At 40.2% G+C, this 14391-nt stretch overlaps 1 protein-coding gene and 1 pseudogene across 1 annotated transcript; one reads left to right on the top strand and one right to left on the bottom strand.

The window, feature by feature from the left end:
- Positions 1-6503: 6503 nt before the first annotated feature.
- On the bottom strand, positions 6504-8104 carry Gpdh2 (Glycerol-3-phosphate dehydrogenase 2). The gene is made up of 7 exons (XM_002049004.4): positions 7812-8104; positions 7544-7750; positions 7293-7481; positions 7048-7231; positions 6838-6991; positions 6678-6770; positions 6504-6614 (listed from the first exon to the last, which is right to left on the bottom strand). Exons 1-7 carry the CDS (start codon positions 8031-8033, stop codon positions 6584-6586), a joined length of 1080 nt encoding a protein of 359 aa, XP_002049040.1. The 5' UTR covers positions 8034-8104; the 3' UTR covers positions 6504-6583.
- A 1501-nt stretch (positions 8105-9605) lies between these two features.
- Positions 9606-10746, top strand: LOC26531691 (facilitated trehalose transporter Tret1-2 homolog; annotated as a pseudogene).
- Positions 10747-14391: the final 3645 nt, after the last annotated feature.

The following is a 14391-nucleotide window of genomic DNA, read 5'->3' as shown; positions in this document are numbered from 1 at the left end:
ATTTACATAATTTTTTTTTAAATAGTCTTGGATATAATTTAAAGCAAACGTTTTTAAGCTAACATTGTTTCGTAAACTGCACTCCAGCCGCGACAAAATTTCCCCACATCATGGCCAAAAAGCTGAGATACTTTTGAGTTCTGTGCTGTGTAGCAAACCGACAACAATTAGGCAACTTTCAGGGTCTTGTTTAATTGTTCTTGTCGCATACATAATAAACTAAACTGTAGGGAAGTTTTGGTTCACCCTCAAGTAAAAGTGCTTAAGCACTTTCTGCCTCTAATTCACTTGAGGCCGTGGAAGGAAATAGAATAAATTAATATTGGCCCCCAAACGGGATGCCGCCAGCTGTTGCCTGGGATTTGGGCTGGCTTGTGCTGAACTCCAGGCGGCCGTGTCCAGTGCGTAATTAATAAAGTTATTACCTCCGACGGGTTCTCCGACTGGAAACAGCTTACATGTGAACACCATTAAGTTGTAATTATGGCTAGTTGGCGAGATGCAGCAGGCTTATTGCCAGGTTTATTGGCAGCCACTCGGGAGCACACAATTGCAGCACAGAAAACAGAACACTTGAGTTATGGAAACCCCCAAAATGCGAAAGCAATCATCAGCACGCATTCCCATTTATTTTATTTATTTTTATTTCCGCAAGTTGTTTGTCAAAAATGAAAATGGTTTATTCTCCTTCTAATTTAATGCCGTTTATTTGTGCTCCTTAAAGTGGGCTGCTGTTTCTACTGATTTTAAGATACAAAGACATTAAACTGTCACATATTCGAAGGGCAGAGACAATATTTTGTATGCTGGCGCTGAGTTGTATTTTAAGGAATGATAAATCAAAACCCACGCACAACAAGGCGTATGTGAAATGCTTACATCTGGCAGCTGACAAGCTAATACAGCTTATTGAAAAATGATTGCGTACTTTTCGGTATGACAGAAGGCTCGCCAGCAAACCACCAAACCTGAGCCATGGCAGCTATCTATTCTAATGATTTATGCTGCCGCATTTCATTTATTGCACATAATTCGTGGTAAGCCAGCGCCGCTCGACGGGCCGGCTTCATTTATCTAAACATTTGCAGCTTTCGGCTGGCCAAAAACCATTTGCTAAATAATCGAATGCCATTTTTTAGTGTCGCGTAAATAATATTTATTTACCAGCAACGCCAAAAGTAAAACTTGCACGTACTTCACCTTCGCATTGGCAGTTGGCTCGGGTAGATGTATGGAGGGGACTTGTCGTTAACATATTGTGGCATATTTATTTCTTTCATCCCGCCGCTGTCGCCATTCTCTTCGCACGTCAATTTCGCCAGCAGAGGAGAAGAAAAAAAAGGAAACAAAAATAAAGATGGCAGAAAGCAAAAACAAAATGAGAGGCAGCCAAAACGAACGAATTCCTTTTGTACGTGCTCTTACATTTCATTGTTGGGCTGCGGGAGCTGCCGCGGATGGCAGGTTAGGCGCAGGGGTGCCATCAGTGGCAGCAACCTTCAAATGTCGCCTCAAAAGCGACTCGATGTCGATACAATAACATTTTGGCCTGTATTTTCTCATAGAAGCTATCCATTATGTGGGGTATTCCAAAATAGTCACTCAATTTAGTGGCAATTATTAGAAGTAGTTCGATAAAAGATATTAAGTTTAGTTTATATATTATGTATTTATTTAATTAAAAAAAATAATAAAAATGATCATTGCTATTAATGTGTTCCAGAATTTAGTCTGTTTAACTTTTGTTCAATGCGTCGTATGCTTGATGAATTAGTAGAGTATTTTTGTCACATACTAAACCTTTATTTTCCAGCTTGCTTCATTTTGGCTTTCGTTGTTTTTGTGTATTTTTGCCGCTATCGCAATGTGGCATGTCAATTTATTTGTCAAAGAGAAAAATAAGGCAGGTAAAAGTGTAAGCAGGTAGAAAAGCAATGGCAATAGCTAAAACATAAAAGCGTCACAGATACGAGAGCAAACGACGAAGGCGAAAACAATGACAGCCCTAAGTTGCCAGCCATTGTGGTATGCCTGCGTGTGTGTGTGTGTGTGTGAGAACATGTGTGTGTATAGGTCCAATTGGGGGCGTGACTCGTGTGTCTAGTTTGTGTGCGGCTGTGTGTGATGGCAGCTTTAAGCACTCGCGGGCTATGCCTGCCAGCAAAGCAATCGATATTTATAGTTATGGTAATCGCAACGAGAGAATCGAGAAGCATGCCCAGCCCCCGCCCAACGGATGAGTATCACGTTGGCCCAAAGATAAGAAATAATATCGTACATTGGCATGAAAATATTTGCAGGCATATAAAATGTCAGCCTCCATCATATTTTCCGGTTGCCGTGGCACCAAGGGTGAAGCTTCCTAAAATTTTTTTTTGCTCTGAATTGTAGCATTTGGTTTTAATCTATCAATTTTTAGAGCAAGCATATCTTCACTTCGTTGGAAATGAAGCTGTGGCCCTATGAAGCGTGTGGCAGGCCATACTTGGCGCTTTCCACTTCCTTGCTAAAATGTGATATGACAGCTAAGAGAACTGGCAGCTTAAACAGTCAGCTCTAATAATAAAATCCGGCTGACACGAATTCCTAATGGCAGCTCAACTGAGGACAGCTTTGTTAATTAGGATAACGCCTAAGGCTGCGCATTCGTTAATTATAAGCAGCGAAAGGTTAACAAGAGGAAGATAGCGTGTTATTTTCTAAATGAATTTTGCTGAATTATTTTTGCTACACTGTATTCTATAACTATATTCTAACCAAGACGTGTTTTCAGTCGTCAATCATATGTTAAAATATTCTACACGTCTTTCATGATTGGAAACATCTATTAAATTATTCCACACAAATTACTCGAGCCTGCCAAACATTGTGTTTTGCCAATGACGCAGTTGTCGAAGTCTTAGATGCTGCTCATCAAATTTTCACAGATCATTTTCAAAATTTGCGTCAATTGGCAGCTTTTCAATGTTACACTGCAAAGAATTTTGGTATGAATATAATTTAAGGCTTTGTTTTATTATTATTCAACAAACACCGAAAGCACAACTTACAATTTTAAAACAATTATCATGAATGCTGTACAATATTCAATTGTATTTAGAAATGCGTTTTTTCCTAGTGTATCTGTGTATGAGTCATTTGCTGCTCTCATTCAATTGACTTTGACTACGCAATGATGTGAACCGTGTAGCTGCTTAACTTGTTCAGCTCATTTTGCCGATAATGTGCTGCATTATTGACAGTTTATTAAATTGATTTCGTTTCGAATTTAACAAACATGTCATGTTGCATCGTCATCGGTATCATCATCATCCTTAACTTCAGCATTCGAGGCGCACGCACAACATGCCATGACAAAAGCAGCTTCTTCAGTTGCCGACACCCCTAAGCCAATTGAAGGTTTTCCCCCACAATGGAGAATATAGCTACCCAGCATGCTGCTCCAACTCATATGTGACTTTTTATTGCAAGTGTCTGCGTGTGGGTGTGTGTTGGGGCTAAGTTAAGTGCTCATAAAATATTTGCAAATGTTTCTACTGCGCTCCGACACACGACATTTTAAAGCATACTCACGAGCGTTGAAAAATGTTGATTTCTTTGGTTTCTAATGCTGTCAATTAGGCCTTGTAAATAGTTAAACGCTTTGCCAAACAATGGCCCATTTACAGACACAAGCTCTCCAATTGTGCTTACCTCCCAACTCTTCCAACTTGGCCACAAAAAACAAAAAGTTCTTGTTTTTGCTATTCCCGATTGTTGGTTTTTCACTTTTTCGGTTGGAAAGTGGTCAAAGTTTATACGCTCAGTGCGTGTCCATACGTAATGTGTATGTGTGGACATTTATACACAATAAACTCGGTCAGCTCTCATAAAACTTTTTCTTTTCCCTGTTGCCTTTGCTGCCAAAACTTTTAACAAATTCATTAGCCAAAGGAACGCATCATTTTGCATTTGAAATGAGAAAAATGCGAAATGCCACATCGAAAAGTTTTTGAGAAAACAATTACAAAACTGTTCAAATAACTCGGGAACTACATAGTTGGATGTGCAAAGAAAAGAGATGTCCCTTCGAAAAATCTAAAAATAAACTTACACATGCATAAGATATTGATAAATTGCGGATATTCATTAAATTCAATTCCCTTTAGAAAAGGGAATTTTAGTTTCAAAATATTTTTCAGCTCAAAATAGCACAAGCAACAGCAACGAATGAAGTCCAAAAGCAACAAGTCCCTGAAAACGTATTGAAAAAAGGAAACTAAGGTCCTTAATTAAAATATAGGACAAAGCCCGAAAGTTATGGAAATCCGAAAATACGCAAGAATATTTGTATTTGCTAACTATCATTAACTGCTTCTACCTAAAGTGTATATATTTCTAAGGCACAGTGTTTTTTGTTTTTTCTCTATATAGACGCTATTTGTTCAATTTCATGGAGAGGAAAATCAAATACACATACATGCACAGATGGAAGCAACAACAAGCATGGGCAGAACGACAGCCCATTTGTAGTGTTGTCTATATGAAGTATTTGCGAAGTAGGTGGCTCTGGTGTAAAACAGGAAATGAAGTATACTTTTAGGCGCACTTCACGCACGCAAACTAACACCCATGCCAACAGACACAGCACACACGCACACAACGTATACAGGCAGATACGTTTACATAAGCAGAACGACGTGTGTTACGTACAAAATTGTTATTTATTTTTTGAAGTGCTTCGCAAGCATGTGTTTGTGTGTGTATACTTGAGAGCAGGTGGCCTCGTATCTGTATCTGTATTTGTATCTGTGTACACACCCGCAACACATTTGGCGCGCCCACTCACACACACACACACACACACACGCACACATATAGTGCGTTCTGCTCCAGTGTGCATCTAGTTTGCTATTCGCCGTCACATTTGCCAAATTTACCGTGTAATTATCAGCAAAAATGAGAGACGCGTTTAATGCTACCCAAAATGCAACAAGAAATGCGCAAATAAAACCCTTACCTAGCAGGTCTCTCCATGCTGTCTGTTGATATGCAAATTTTGTAGCTTTTCATATGTTTGTATCTCTGTTACTGTTGGCTTTGTTTGTTTGCCTAACTGGCAAGTTTGTTCAGGCGGACCGAAGGGTAGACCAGCCGAGCGCCTAAACGTTTGAAATTCGTTTTGAATTTTCATTTTCATTTCTATCCTTTTTTCTCATCACGTAAAGCGGAGCTTTGGTTGACTGCCAACAAATGCAACGAGACCCACAATAAAGCAATACAAACGACAGCAGAATTGCGAAAAAAAAAACATTATTTTTAGTTACATATTTACAGTTTTTCTATTTTAAATCAAAATTTAACATGTCCCTTTTGTAATCTGTAAACATTACAGTAAACTATATATTTTGATTAGTTTTATTTTCTCATTTATTTTTTGATATGTAAAATTGCGCATACGCCACTTGTTCACGGACAGGGCAACATGTCATCAGACTACACAAATAATTGTTGCCGTTGCCTGTGGCTGCGATAATGTAATCAAATTGAGTAATTTTTCGATTTGCACTAATCCATTTGCAAAATCCCCATACGCATAACAAAGTCAACGCTAAGCGCCTTTGTCAGTTGATTTAATTATGCAGAAAATATAAGTCGCGTATTACATAATATTGTTAAAGGGTAGCACAAAATCTAAATAAATTGCATACATAATTTATCAAAATAAATTACTATTGACTTAAACAAGCGCGATTGGTTCTAATGGCATAGTCAATGCTCCAAACTCTTTTGATTGTTTTGCAATTGTACTGTGACTAATATAATATTTATTGTTATTGCCGAGGCATTATGAAATCAGTTAAGCACAAAGTTCTGGAATTAGATGAAATTATTGAAATACTAAAAATAGATAAGCCCTAGCCAGAAGATGAGCTAAGCTTAGCTTATGTTAACCGAGCATATGGGTCAATCATTTAGATCTATGAATAGCCTTAGGCAAGCAGCTCGCCAGCTGCCTTTTTACAGATTACATCCCTCAGCTGGTGTTCCCATTTTCCACAATTTCCATTGAAGCACCCAACCTAAACAATACCAAAAACTATTCGATACATAGTTGAGAAACAATAGCACTGTGGTTTTTCTTCCTTCTTTCGTTCTTCACCCCCTTTAAACCATTTTGCTTTAAGCATTTATGAGTGAAGTGATTTCCGTTGTAGTTCAGCAGTCGTGCTTAGAGAGTTGCCTGCAAGTGCTTCGAGCGCCTGTGCATTCAATGGAGTGCACTTTCCGCAAGGAATACTTGAACCCCAAAGAAAAGACGCACAACAATAAAATGTAGTACATGGCTTTTGTTTGGAATACTCGCACCAAGTTATGCATTCAGTCTTGCCAGGAAGCGTTGCATACATATTTGTCAGTTCATTGGCATTGTTCCTCATTTTGCATACAGATTACGAGTATCCCCAGCAATTGCTCTAAAATATGGGCTGAATTCCGCTATTGTATGGATATCATCTATCAAATGAAGTGAAATTTTGTTTTATTGAAGCTTGACATTAACAAAAAATATACACGTGAATTTTCATCGGATAAGCTTTAATTTTTACAGCTGGAAAATGTGATTGGGATGATAGCTAAGGGGAGATGGGGGTTACATTTATAGAAATTATTTAAAGCTAGTTTGCGTTTGTACTCACATGTCCTCGCGCGCAAAGCGCAGAGTTTCCACCAAGCGAGAAAGTGGATAAACGCCTGTGCATATGCGATAAATAGTGGTAAAAAGTGGAAATCTATAAAAACAAGCAATAACAATGATTAGCTGAGAAATGTTTTTTGCTACACTTTGCTGACGCCTACTTGTCTTCAAGTCCTTTCTTTTTCAGCATAATATGTATCAGCTCAGAGGTAATGGGGCCCAAGGGTTCATGCCCTGGAACGAGAATGTGCTCCAGCTCGCTTAATGGTTGCCCAGTTTTGACAAAAGCCTCAGCCAGCTTGCGATTGCGATTGGCTACAGAAATGAGTTGTGAATACAGAGAAGTATATGTCAAATATTATTAAGTATACCATAGCAGCTGGTAACCAGATCCGACAAACCGCACGATTCAAAGAAAGTGGCCAAGCGACTGCCTGGATAAAACACATCCACAAATTGTAAAATCTCCAGAAACCCACGTCTTATAATACCAGCTTTGGTGTTCTCATTTAATTCCATCCCATCTGCACAGCCAGCGCCAAATGCAATGACATTCTAAGTGCAGGAAAATTCCCAATGGACTCAGCTATAAATGAGAACCAGACAACTTGCTTACCCTTAGAGAGTTACAGATTTCGACACAGTCAGCATCGTCTGTGACGACCACACGAAACGTAGCCGATTTGAATATATCCTGCAGTATGCGCATATATTTCTGATCCCGGCAACCGATCGTGCCCTCTGCAAAATTGCCATTGGAAATCTCATGAGCCAGATTGCAACCTACTAGCACCGAGCAGGGTATCTAAAATAGAAATAAATAATAAATATCCTCTCTCTTACTCTCTTTCTAAAAATTATATTCACCTTCAACTGTCGCATTATGAGATGAGATATCAAAAGGATTTGACCGTCGTCACCGCGCTCGAATCCCTTTATAAGCGAGACTGCATGAGCCAGGGGCTTCACCTTGCCCAGCAGAGTTTTGCAGCAACTGCTCACAAATGTTGGTGGTATGGCAAAGATCAGAATGTCAGCATCACGTGCTGTTGTTACCACATCATCCAATGCAAACTTAGAGATAATCACTGGGTTGGGTTATCTGTTCGTAAGGAGCAGCTAGCGATTAACTTACCACATTCGGCGGCAGTACAAAGTTTGGCATATATTTGACATTGATATGCGTGGTATTGATGATCTCTGTTAACTTTCGGCCATCGATGTACTCCTCGTATACGTACATATTTACCTTAGGCTCCATCAACTGGGAATTGGCCACATTGAGGCCCACATTCCGTGCAATAGTCGTGGCCCAGTTGCCAGAGCCAATAATACACACGTTTAATCGATCAGTCATTGCTTCTCAAAAGTTGTGTTAATCTTTTTTAAAAACGAAAAATAACGAGTTCTAGATCAACATCAGTTAGTAAAGCAGTATAAAGTTGTTGATTAATTCAACTATGCCAACTTGGCCTCAGACTCTGCCCTTTTCCTGCTTGGAGGTTAATATTGGGTTAAATTTGCGATTCAACTATAGCAGACACGGTCTCACGGTCAGCCAGTGGGCTTTAAGTGGGGTAATGTATATTACATATTTATGCATATTTATATTTACATATATTCATTTATGTATATGATTCCGTGTGCCAGGCGCACACAAAATGCCACGCATGCATACATACATACTATGCATACATATTGATTGAGTGCCGGGCAAATAATTCATCAGTGAATGCACACATTACATGCGGACATACATGCGTATATGTATTTTATGTATTCGCACACCCACCCAGCCAAGCGGTAGATAAGCATATGCGTTGGGTGAAAAATTACGCATACGTCACGTTCGCCAAACTGGCTGGCAAATAATTAACTGTGGCCAGCTCGCTGGTCCGTTCAGGCCAAATTTTATTGTGTATGCGAATTCATTGGATATCCATTCAATAATGTTTACCGTGTAAAATATGAAGCAGCATTTTGTATGTACATTATTTTTTTTTTTAATTACGCGCCCGTTTAAGGTTCACTGCAGAAGTGTTCATTAATTTATGAGCACGCGGGGGTAGGAAAGATGACAGCAGAATAAATAAAATATATTTAATTGCGCAAGTTAAAATTTTGCAGACCAAAAGCCAAAGTGAAAGTTTTTTCAGCGAAATCAATGTGGCCAGAAAGTAAACACTTTGAAATTGTACACAGACAGCGACGACGACGACGACGACGACGATGGCGACAGCGACTGCAACTGTGACGGCGCTGCAGAACGTAACGAATTGCATATACACTCAAAACCACCCAAAATCCCAATGGCCCACAGCTGCAACTAGCACACGTACGCCCCACTGCCCTACGATAACCACTCGACTATGAAATCAAAATGGATGATGGGCGAAATGAAAATGGAATTTTTAATGAGTTGGCGCAGGCAAAGGCCAAACGAACAAGCAAAACAATGACGACGCTGCCTACGTGGGAGGCAACTGCAGTTAAATGGGCGTGGTTGCCGGCTGACTGACTGACACAATGCTTGAAGGCAAAGTGAGATATATATTTGAAAACTATCCGAGGCTTAAATATTAAACAAATGAAAGCAATTATATAAATCTAAAAATGTATTCTATTTTAAGGTATTACAACCAACTTAAAGATGTGATATCTTTAAAGACAAATATAATTTTTCGAACAACCCTAATGATTATTTCACTCTACTGGTAAGGGAGAATACATAATAGATAATATATAAAAAAAAAATGTAAATACATAATATCTGATATATAGCTAACCAATTCAACTCGTTTTGCTGATCAATAATGTATATATTTTGTAATATCCTCCTTATCCATCCACATGAGGCGTTCAATTGCCTCAAAGTAGGCTACCATTCATTAATGTTTATTAATGCTAACAAAATTTACAATATTCAAGAATGGCTGAAGACTCTCAAAAGTCTGTGATAAGCCTGACTCAGGTAAGCGAATGCTGGTTGGACTATAATGGATCTTCAACTCAACCAATTGACCAAATGTACTCAGTTTTTGGCAGCCATTAATGTTGCCTTGTGCTCGTTCTGTGTTGGCTTTACGAATGGGTACACCTCACCGGCGCTGCCGTTGATGGATGATCCATCTAAGACCCACTTTGAAGTTAGCAAACAGGCTGGTTCGTGGATAGGCGGCATAATGCCACTTGCTGGCTTAGTAGGCATCGTTTGTGGGGGACCGCTGGCTGTGTATGTGGGCAGAAGGTTAACAATTCTGCTCACCGCGGTGCCCTTCATACTTTCTTGTCTGCTCATCGGATTCGCCACTACGGTGTGGCTTGTGCTCACTGGTCGCTTGATAGGCGGCCTAACCGTAGGAGTGTCTAGCATTGCCTGTCTATCTGGGTGAAGCGCTGCATCCCTTGGTGCGCGGAACACTTGGTTTGATGCCCACGTTACTTAACAATCGTGGATTGGTCATGGTCTATACAGTTGGCACATTCACCACCTGGACTCAGCTTGCTTTTGTGGGCGCTGGATGTTGTCTGCCCTTTCTCATTTTAATGTTATTTATGCCAGAGACTCAACGTTGGTATCTTCCGCGTGGCAAACAAGAAAAGGCAGAGAACGCGTTGCAGTGGCTGCGGCGCAAGAATGCGGATGTAAATGCTGAGTTGCAAGGAATGACAGGCACCCAGAGCGAGGATTCAGAAAACATTAAGGACACTTGCCGGGAATTATGGAGCAAAAAGAATTGAAAACCTATTTTAATATCCCTCGGCCTGGTGTTGATTCAACAGTTTAGTGGCATCAATGCAGTCATATTCTATACCGTAAAAATCTTTAAAGATGCTGGCTCAATTATTGTCAGCTATCTGTGTACCATTATTGTTGGACTGGTAAACTCTGCGGCCACTTTGATAGCAACATTGGTTATAGATTGCGTGGGCAGAAAGGAGCCAGCTGGCTTAAATCTTATTCAAGTTGTTCAAACCCTGAACACTACAAATGTAATAGGCAAAAGAAAGTATCTCCAACCACTTAAAGTATATATATTCTTGATCAGCATATAGCCGAGTCGATCTAGCCATGTCCGTCCGTCCATCCGTCCGTCCGCCTGTCCGTCTGTCCGCCCGCCCGTCCGTCCGTCTGTCCGTCTGCCCGCCCGTCCGTCCGCCCGCCCGCCCGCCCGTCCGCCCGTCCGTCTGTCCGTCTGCCCGCCCGTCCGTCCGCCCGCCCGCCCGTCCGTCCGCCCGCCCGTCCGTCTGTCCGACCGCCCGTCCGTATTAAGGATCGACAGAAGAAAGCGTTTAGTAGCCTTGAACATTTCTCCCCATTTCTTATCATTTTAAAATACCCTGTAAATTTAAAAATGAATAAATAAAACATAATGATGTTTAACAAAATTGTGTTTGTCACTAAAATAATCCTCTCTATTAACTTATATTTAGGTTAAAGATGCACATTATAGTGGGCGTCTATTCCAAAGAACGGCAAAATTGCTAAAAGAAGTCTTCAAATCTGGAAAATGTGTTTTAGTAAGATAATGTATAGTAGCTCTTAGTCGAGCACACTCGATATATCGTTTTATTTTTTTTTTGTTGCAATTTTTGCCAGCTCCATATTTCTTGCCATTTCTCGCATGTGCTACTGTTTGCATTTTATTACATTTAGGGCCAATAAAACTTGCCACCTTCCAACTTGCCATTTCCCTTTCAGACTTTTTCTTAGTCTGTAGCTAAGCACACGCACCGAATTCGCCAAGTCGCTTCAAAGACCTGGTAGAGAGATTGGAGGAGGAGCATTGCCGTTCGAGACGGAAGATGATGTTTTGTAGTACAAAGTTGAATCGTAAATAAATTTATGCCTGTGTTTTGTATGCGAGAACGTGATTTTGTCTGCGTCAACGGGAATGGAATAGAGGAAGTCCAAACTAAAATCATAATTCTAGAAAACGACGTTCAATAAAATGGAAAAATAGAAGCAGAATAACTAAGGAATTGTGTTTTCATGCTCGCTGCGCATGAGAATCGCTGCGCTTTGTTGTGTGTGGAGAAATTTGTGGCACTGTGGCATTGTACCATTGTGCCAAAGAGCATTTGGCACTTTATGAGTCATTTTTAGCACTGACGTGCGACCGATCTGCAGCTGAGTTGCACACTACTAGATAAGCTATGCACAACATGTGGAATGACCCAACAACTTGCAGCCTTCTACCAATCGAAAATATACTAATCTCTGTATATTTAACTGATCAACGTAGTCTTAAATTTGAAAAAAAAGGGCTGCTGACACATTCTAGTCGCATATATAGGGAAAATGGCTTTAACGAGTAAAAGCCCACCGCTACGAGACTCGCGAAAACATAGCTAAGTAATGAAAGCGCAATGTGTATTTTGCTATTTACGGTTGCCATTAGATAGCTGAAAACTTTTGGCCCCGTCTTCTTTAAATGGCATTAAATTACGCGGCAAGCAAAGTTTGACAAAAGTTTAAGACTCCGAGTGGAAATCAGATACAGATGCGGATACAAAGCGCACGCTGCTCGGGACGTCTACGCCTGGGAATATAGAAATACGAATGCAAAATTGAGCTGGGCTGGCGGCCAGGCCAACTCCTGGCTACTATGCAAACTCAGACTGCACAGCATAGCGTGTGGCCGGCAATGAAATGAAATCAAGATAAACTACTCACAATATTTACTTTTAATTGGAGAAGTTCAAAGAATAAACAAATGCCAAAGAGGCGGCGTGAAAAAACAACTTTTGTTTTAGCCACATCGATTGGCCCTTAATTAAGACGGGCCACATTTTAGATAGTTTAGGTTAACACATTTTACGAGCTGCAATTCCTGCCCTGGATATTTAACGTCTCGCCAGACAAAATTAAAATTCAGACATTTTTCACATTTTGTTGTCTGCTTTTCCCTTTTCAGCTAATTTTGTAGCTAAGACTGAGAGTCTAAAAAATGCAAACGAGACACGTCTGCAGCTCGCTTTAATGTCTCTTGCTCTTTATTTATTTTGTTTTTAATTTTTTATTTTGCTTTTCCCTAAATGGTAATTAAAATATGCTGAGAGATTCAGGCGGTCCGAGGTCAAATGCAATGAAAGTGAGCTCTTGTGGTGCACAACCGTCATCTAATGGCAAAGTGTGAAAAGGTCTTTTATATCAGCTCTTTCTCCCACTTTGACGCTGTCTGAATAATCTTTGAGGAGCTGGATAGGGTTGTGGAAGAGAATTTTAATTGGATGAGCAGAAACTGAACTTGTTTACCAGATGTTGAGCTCAACTGAACTGAAATGCTAAAGAAAAGAAATGTATTAAATAGAAAACTTAAGCACCTTTAATACCAATTTGTACACGGAAACATTCTTAATCAAAGGTTTTTTCATATTTTGCCTTATTTTATATAATAATATTTCCCGGTCTTGCCCGTGGAGCGTTTTCTGCTAAAAATTTTAAATATTTTTATTCATTGACTTCTATTTAAAAATATGCTCGAAGTGCATCGAATAAAGAACCAAATGTTCAAATCAGAGGTTTCCGCTCTTGTCAGTCTTCATCAGAAAATCTTTGAATCGCATTTCTACCGAAAAAGTTTGTAAAAGTAAAAGTGCGAGACACGTCTCAAATAATTTTCGTAAAACATGCAATGTATTCAGTGCAATAAATTAAACATTACGATGCTTCATTAGCATTTACAAAAAAAAAAATAGTTCGCAGAGAAACAGACAGGCGGTCAAACGGACATGGTTATATCGACTCGCCTGTTGATATTTATCAAGAATATATATACTCTTAGAGATGTCTCCTATGCGTTACACATTTCGAGAAATTATTTAAATACCTTCTGCAAGGGTAAATAAACGAAAAACCTTGGCTTATAGTTGTGGATATCCAGCCTCACAAGCCGAACCGTCAGGAATTCGGTGAACTGAGCCAGCGACGTTTTTTATGTAATTTGCAGCCCTTATTAATATGTAGTTCTGTACTAAAATATCAGTATTTAAAGAGTTTCTCCCTCCGCTCTTTCTGAGGCTGCCTTCGGGCCTCTTTAAAGCCCTGTCGCCAGCGGCGTCTGTTGAAGCAGCTGCTCTGGCGCTGAAACTGTGTCAACGGAGCTATTTGCTCCAAACGGCTGCCTTCTTACAACAATTTTTTGCACCACTCGGCTGCTGTTGCCGCTGATGGTGGCATAAACATGTATGTGTATATGTGCAGCTTACTAGATGACGAGCTGCCTGCCCCTAGCCGTATACTCATTTGTAGGTAACAGCCGCGTTGTTCATAAATGTAAACTTTTTCGGCTAGTTTCATGTAATTACAGCCCGTGCCCGGCGAAGTGTGTAATGTTTATGGGCAGGATGGTGTATGGATAGAAGGTGTTGGAGGGGTGCTGGTGTAGCCCGGCATATGATGAGCTTTTGGCCAATTTTCATGGCCGTCGTGTCGTGCGTTGCCGAATCAACAGACTGTGATATTTTTCACAATCGGTGCACAATTTCCGTGCGGAGGCGCTAAGTGACGATTAGCTTAGGTGGGCGTGGCAGATACAATTTAAGCATGTATCGCGAGCAGTTGCCGCGCAAAAGATCCTTGCAACTGAAATGCCCGCAGCTTATATTGAAATATGCACGAGGTATGTGTGTGTGTCTGTGCGTGTGTATGTGTGCGTATGCGTGTTGGCGGATATTTTATTTATTTTGCGAGAGAGTCGCCTGGTTGTGGC

Source organism: Drosophila virilis, chromosome 5, assembly GCF_030788295.1.
Source record: "Drosophila virilis strain 15010-1051.87 chromosome 5, Dvir_AGI_RSII-ME, whole genome shotgun sequence".
NCBI lineage: Eukaryota > Metazoa > Arthropoda > Insecta > Diptera > Drosophilidae > Drosophila > Drosophila virilis.
Note: the sequence above shows the minus strand (reverse complement) of the source record. Positions and strands in the feature narration are given on the sequence as shown.

Excerpts from the sequence above, each read along its gene's own strand:
- Gpdh2 (XM_002049004.4), bottom strand. The coding sequence starts at position 8,033 with ATGACTGATCGATTAAACGTGTGTATTATTGGCTCTGGCAACTGGGCC. Across the intron at positions 7,751-7,811 it reads TTGTACTGCCGCCGAATGTG|TTTGCATTGGATGATGTGGT; the intron begins GTAAGTTAATCG and ends ATTATCTCTAAG. Across the intron at positions 6,992-7,047 it reads TCTGGTTACCAGCTGCTATG|CCAATCGCAATCGCAAGCTG; the intron begins GTATACTTAATA and ends TCATTTCTGTAG.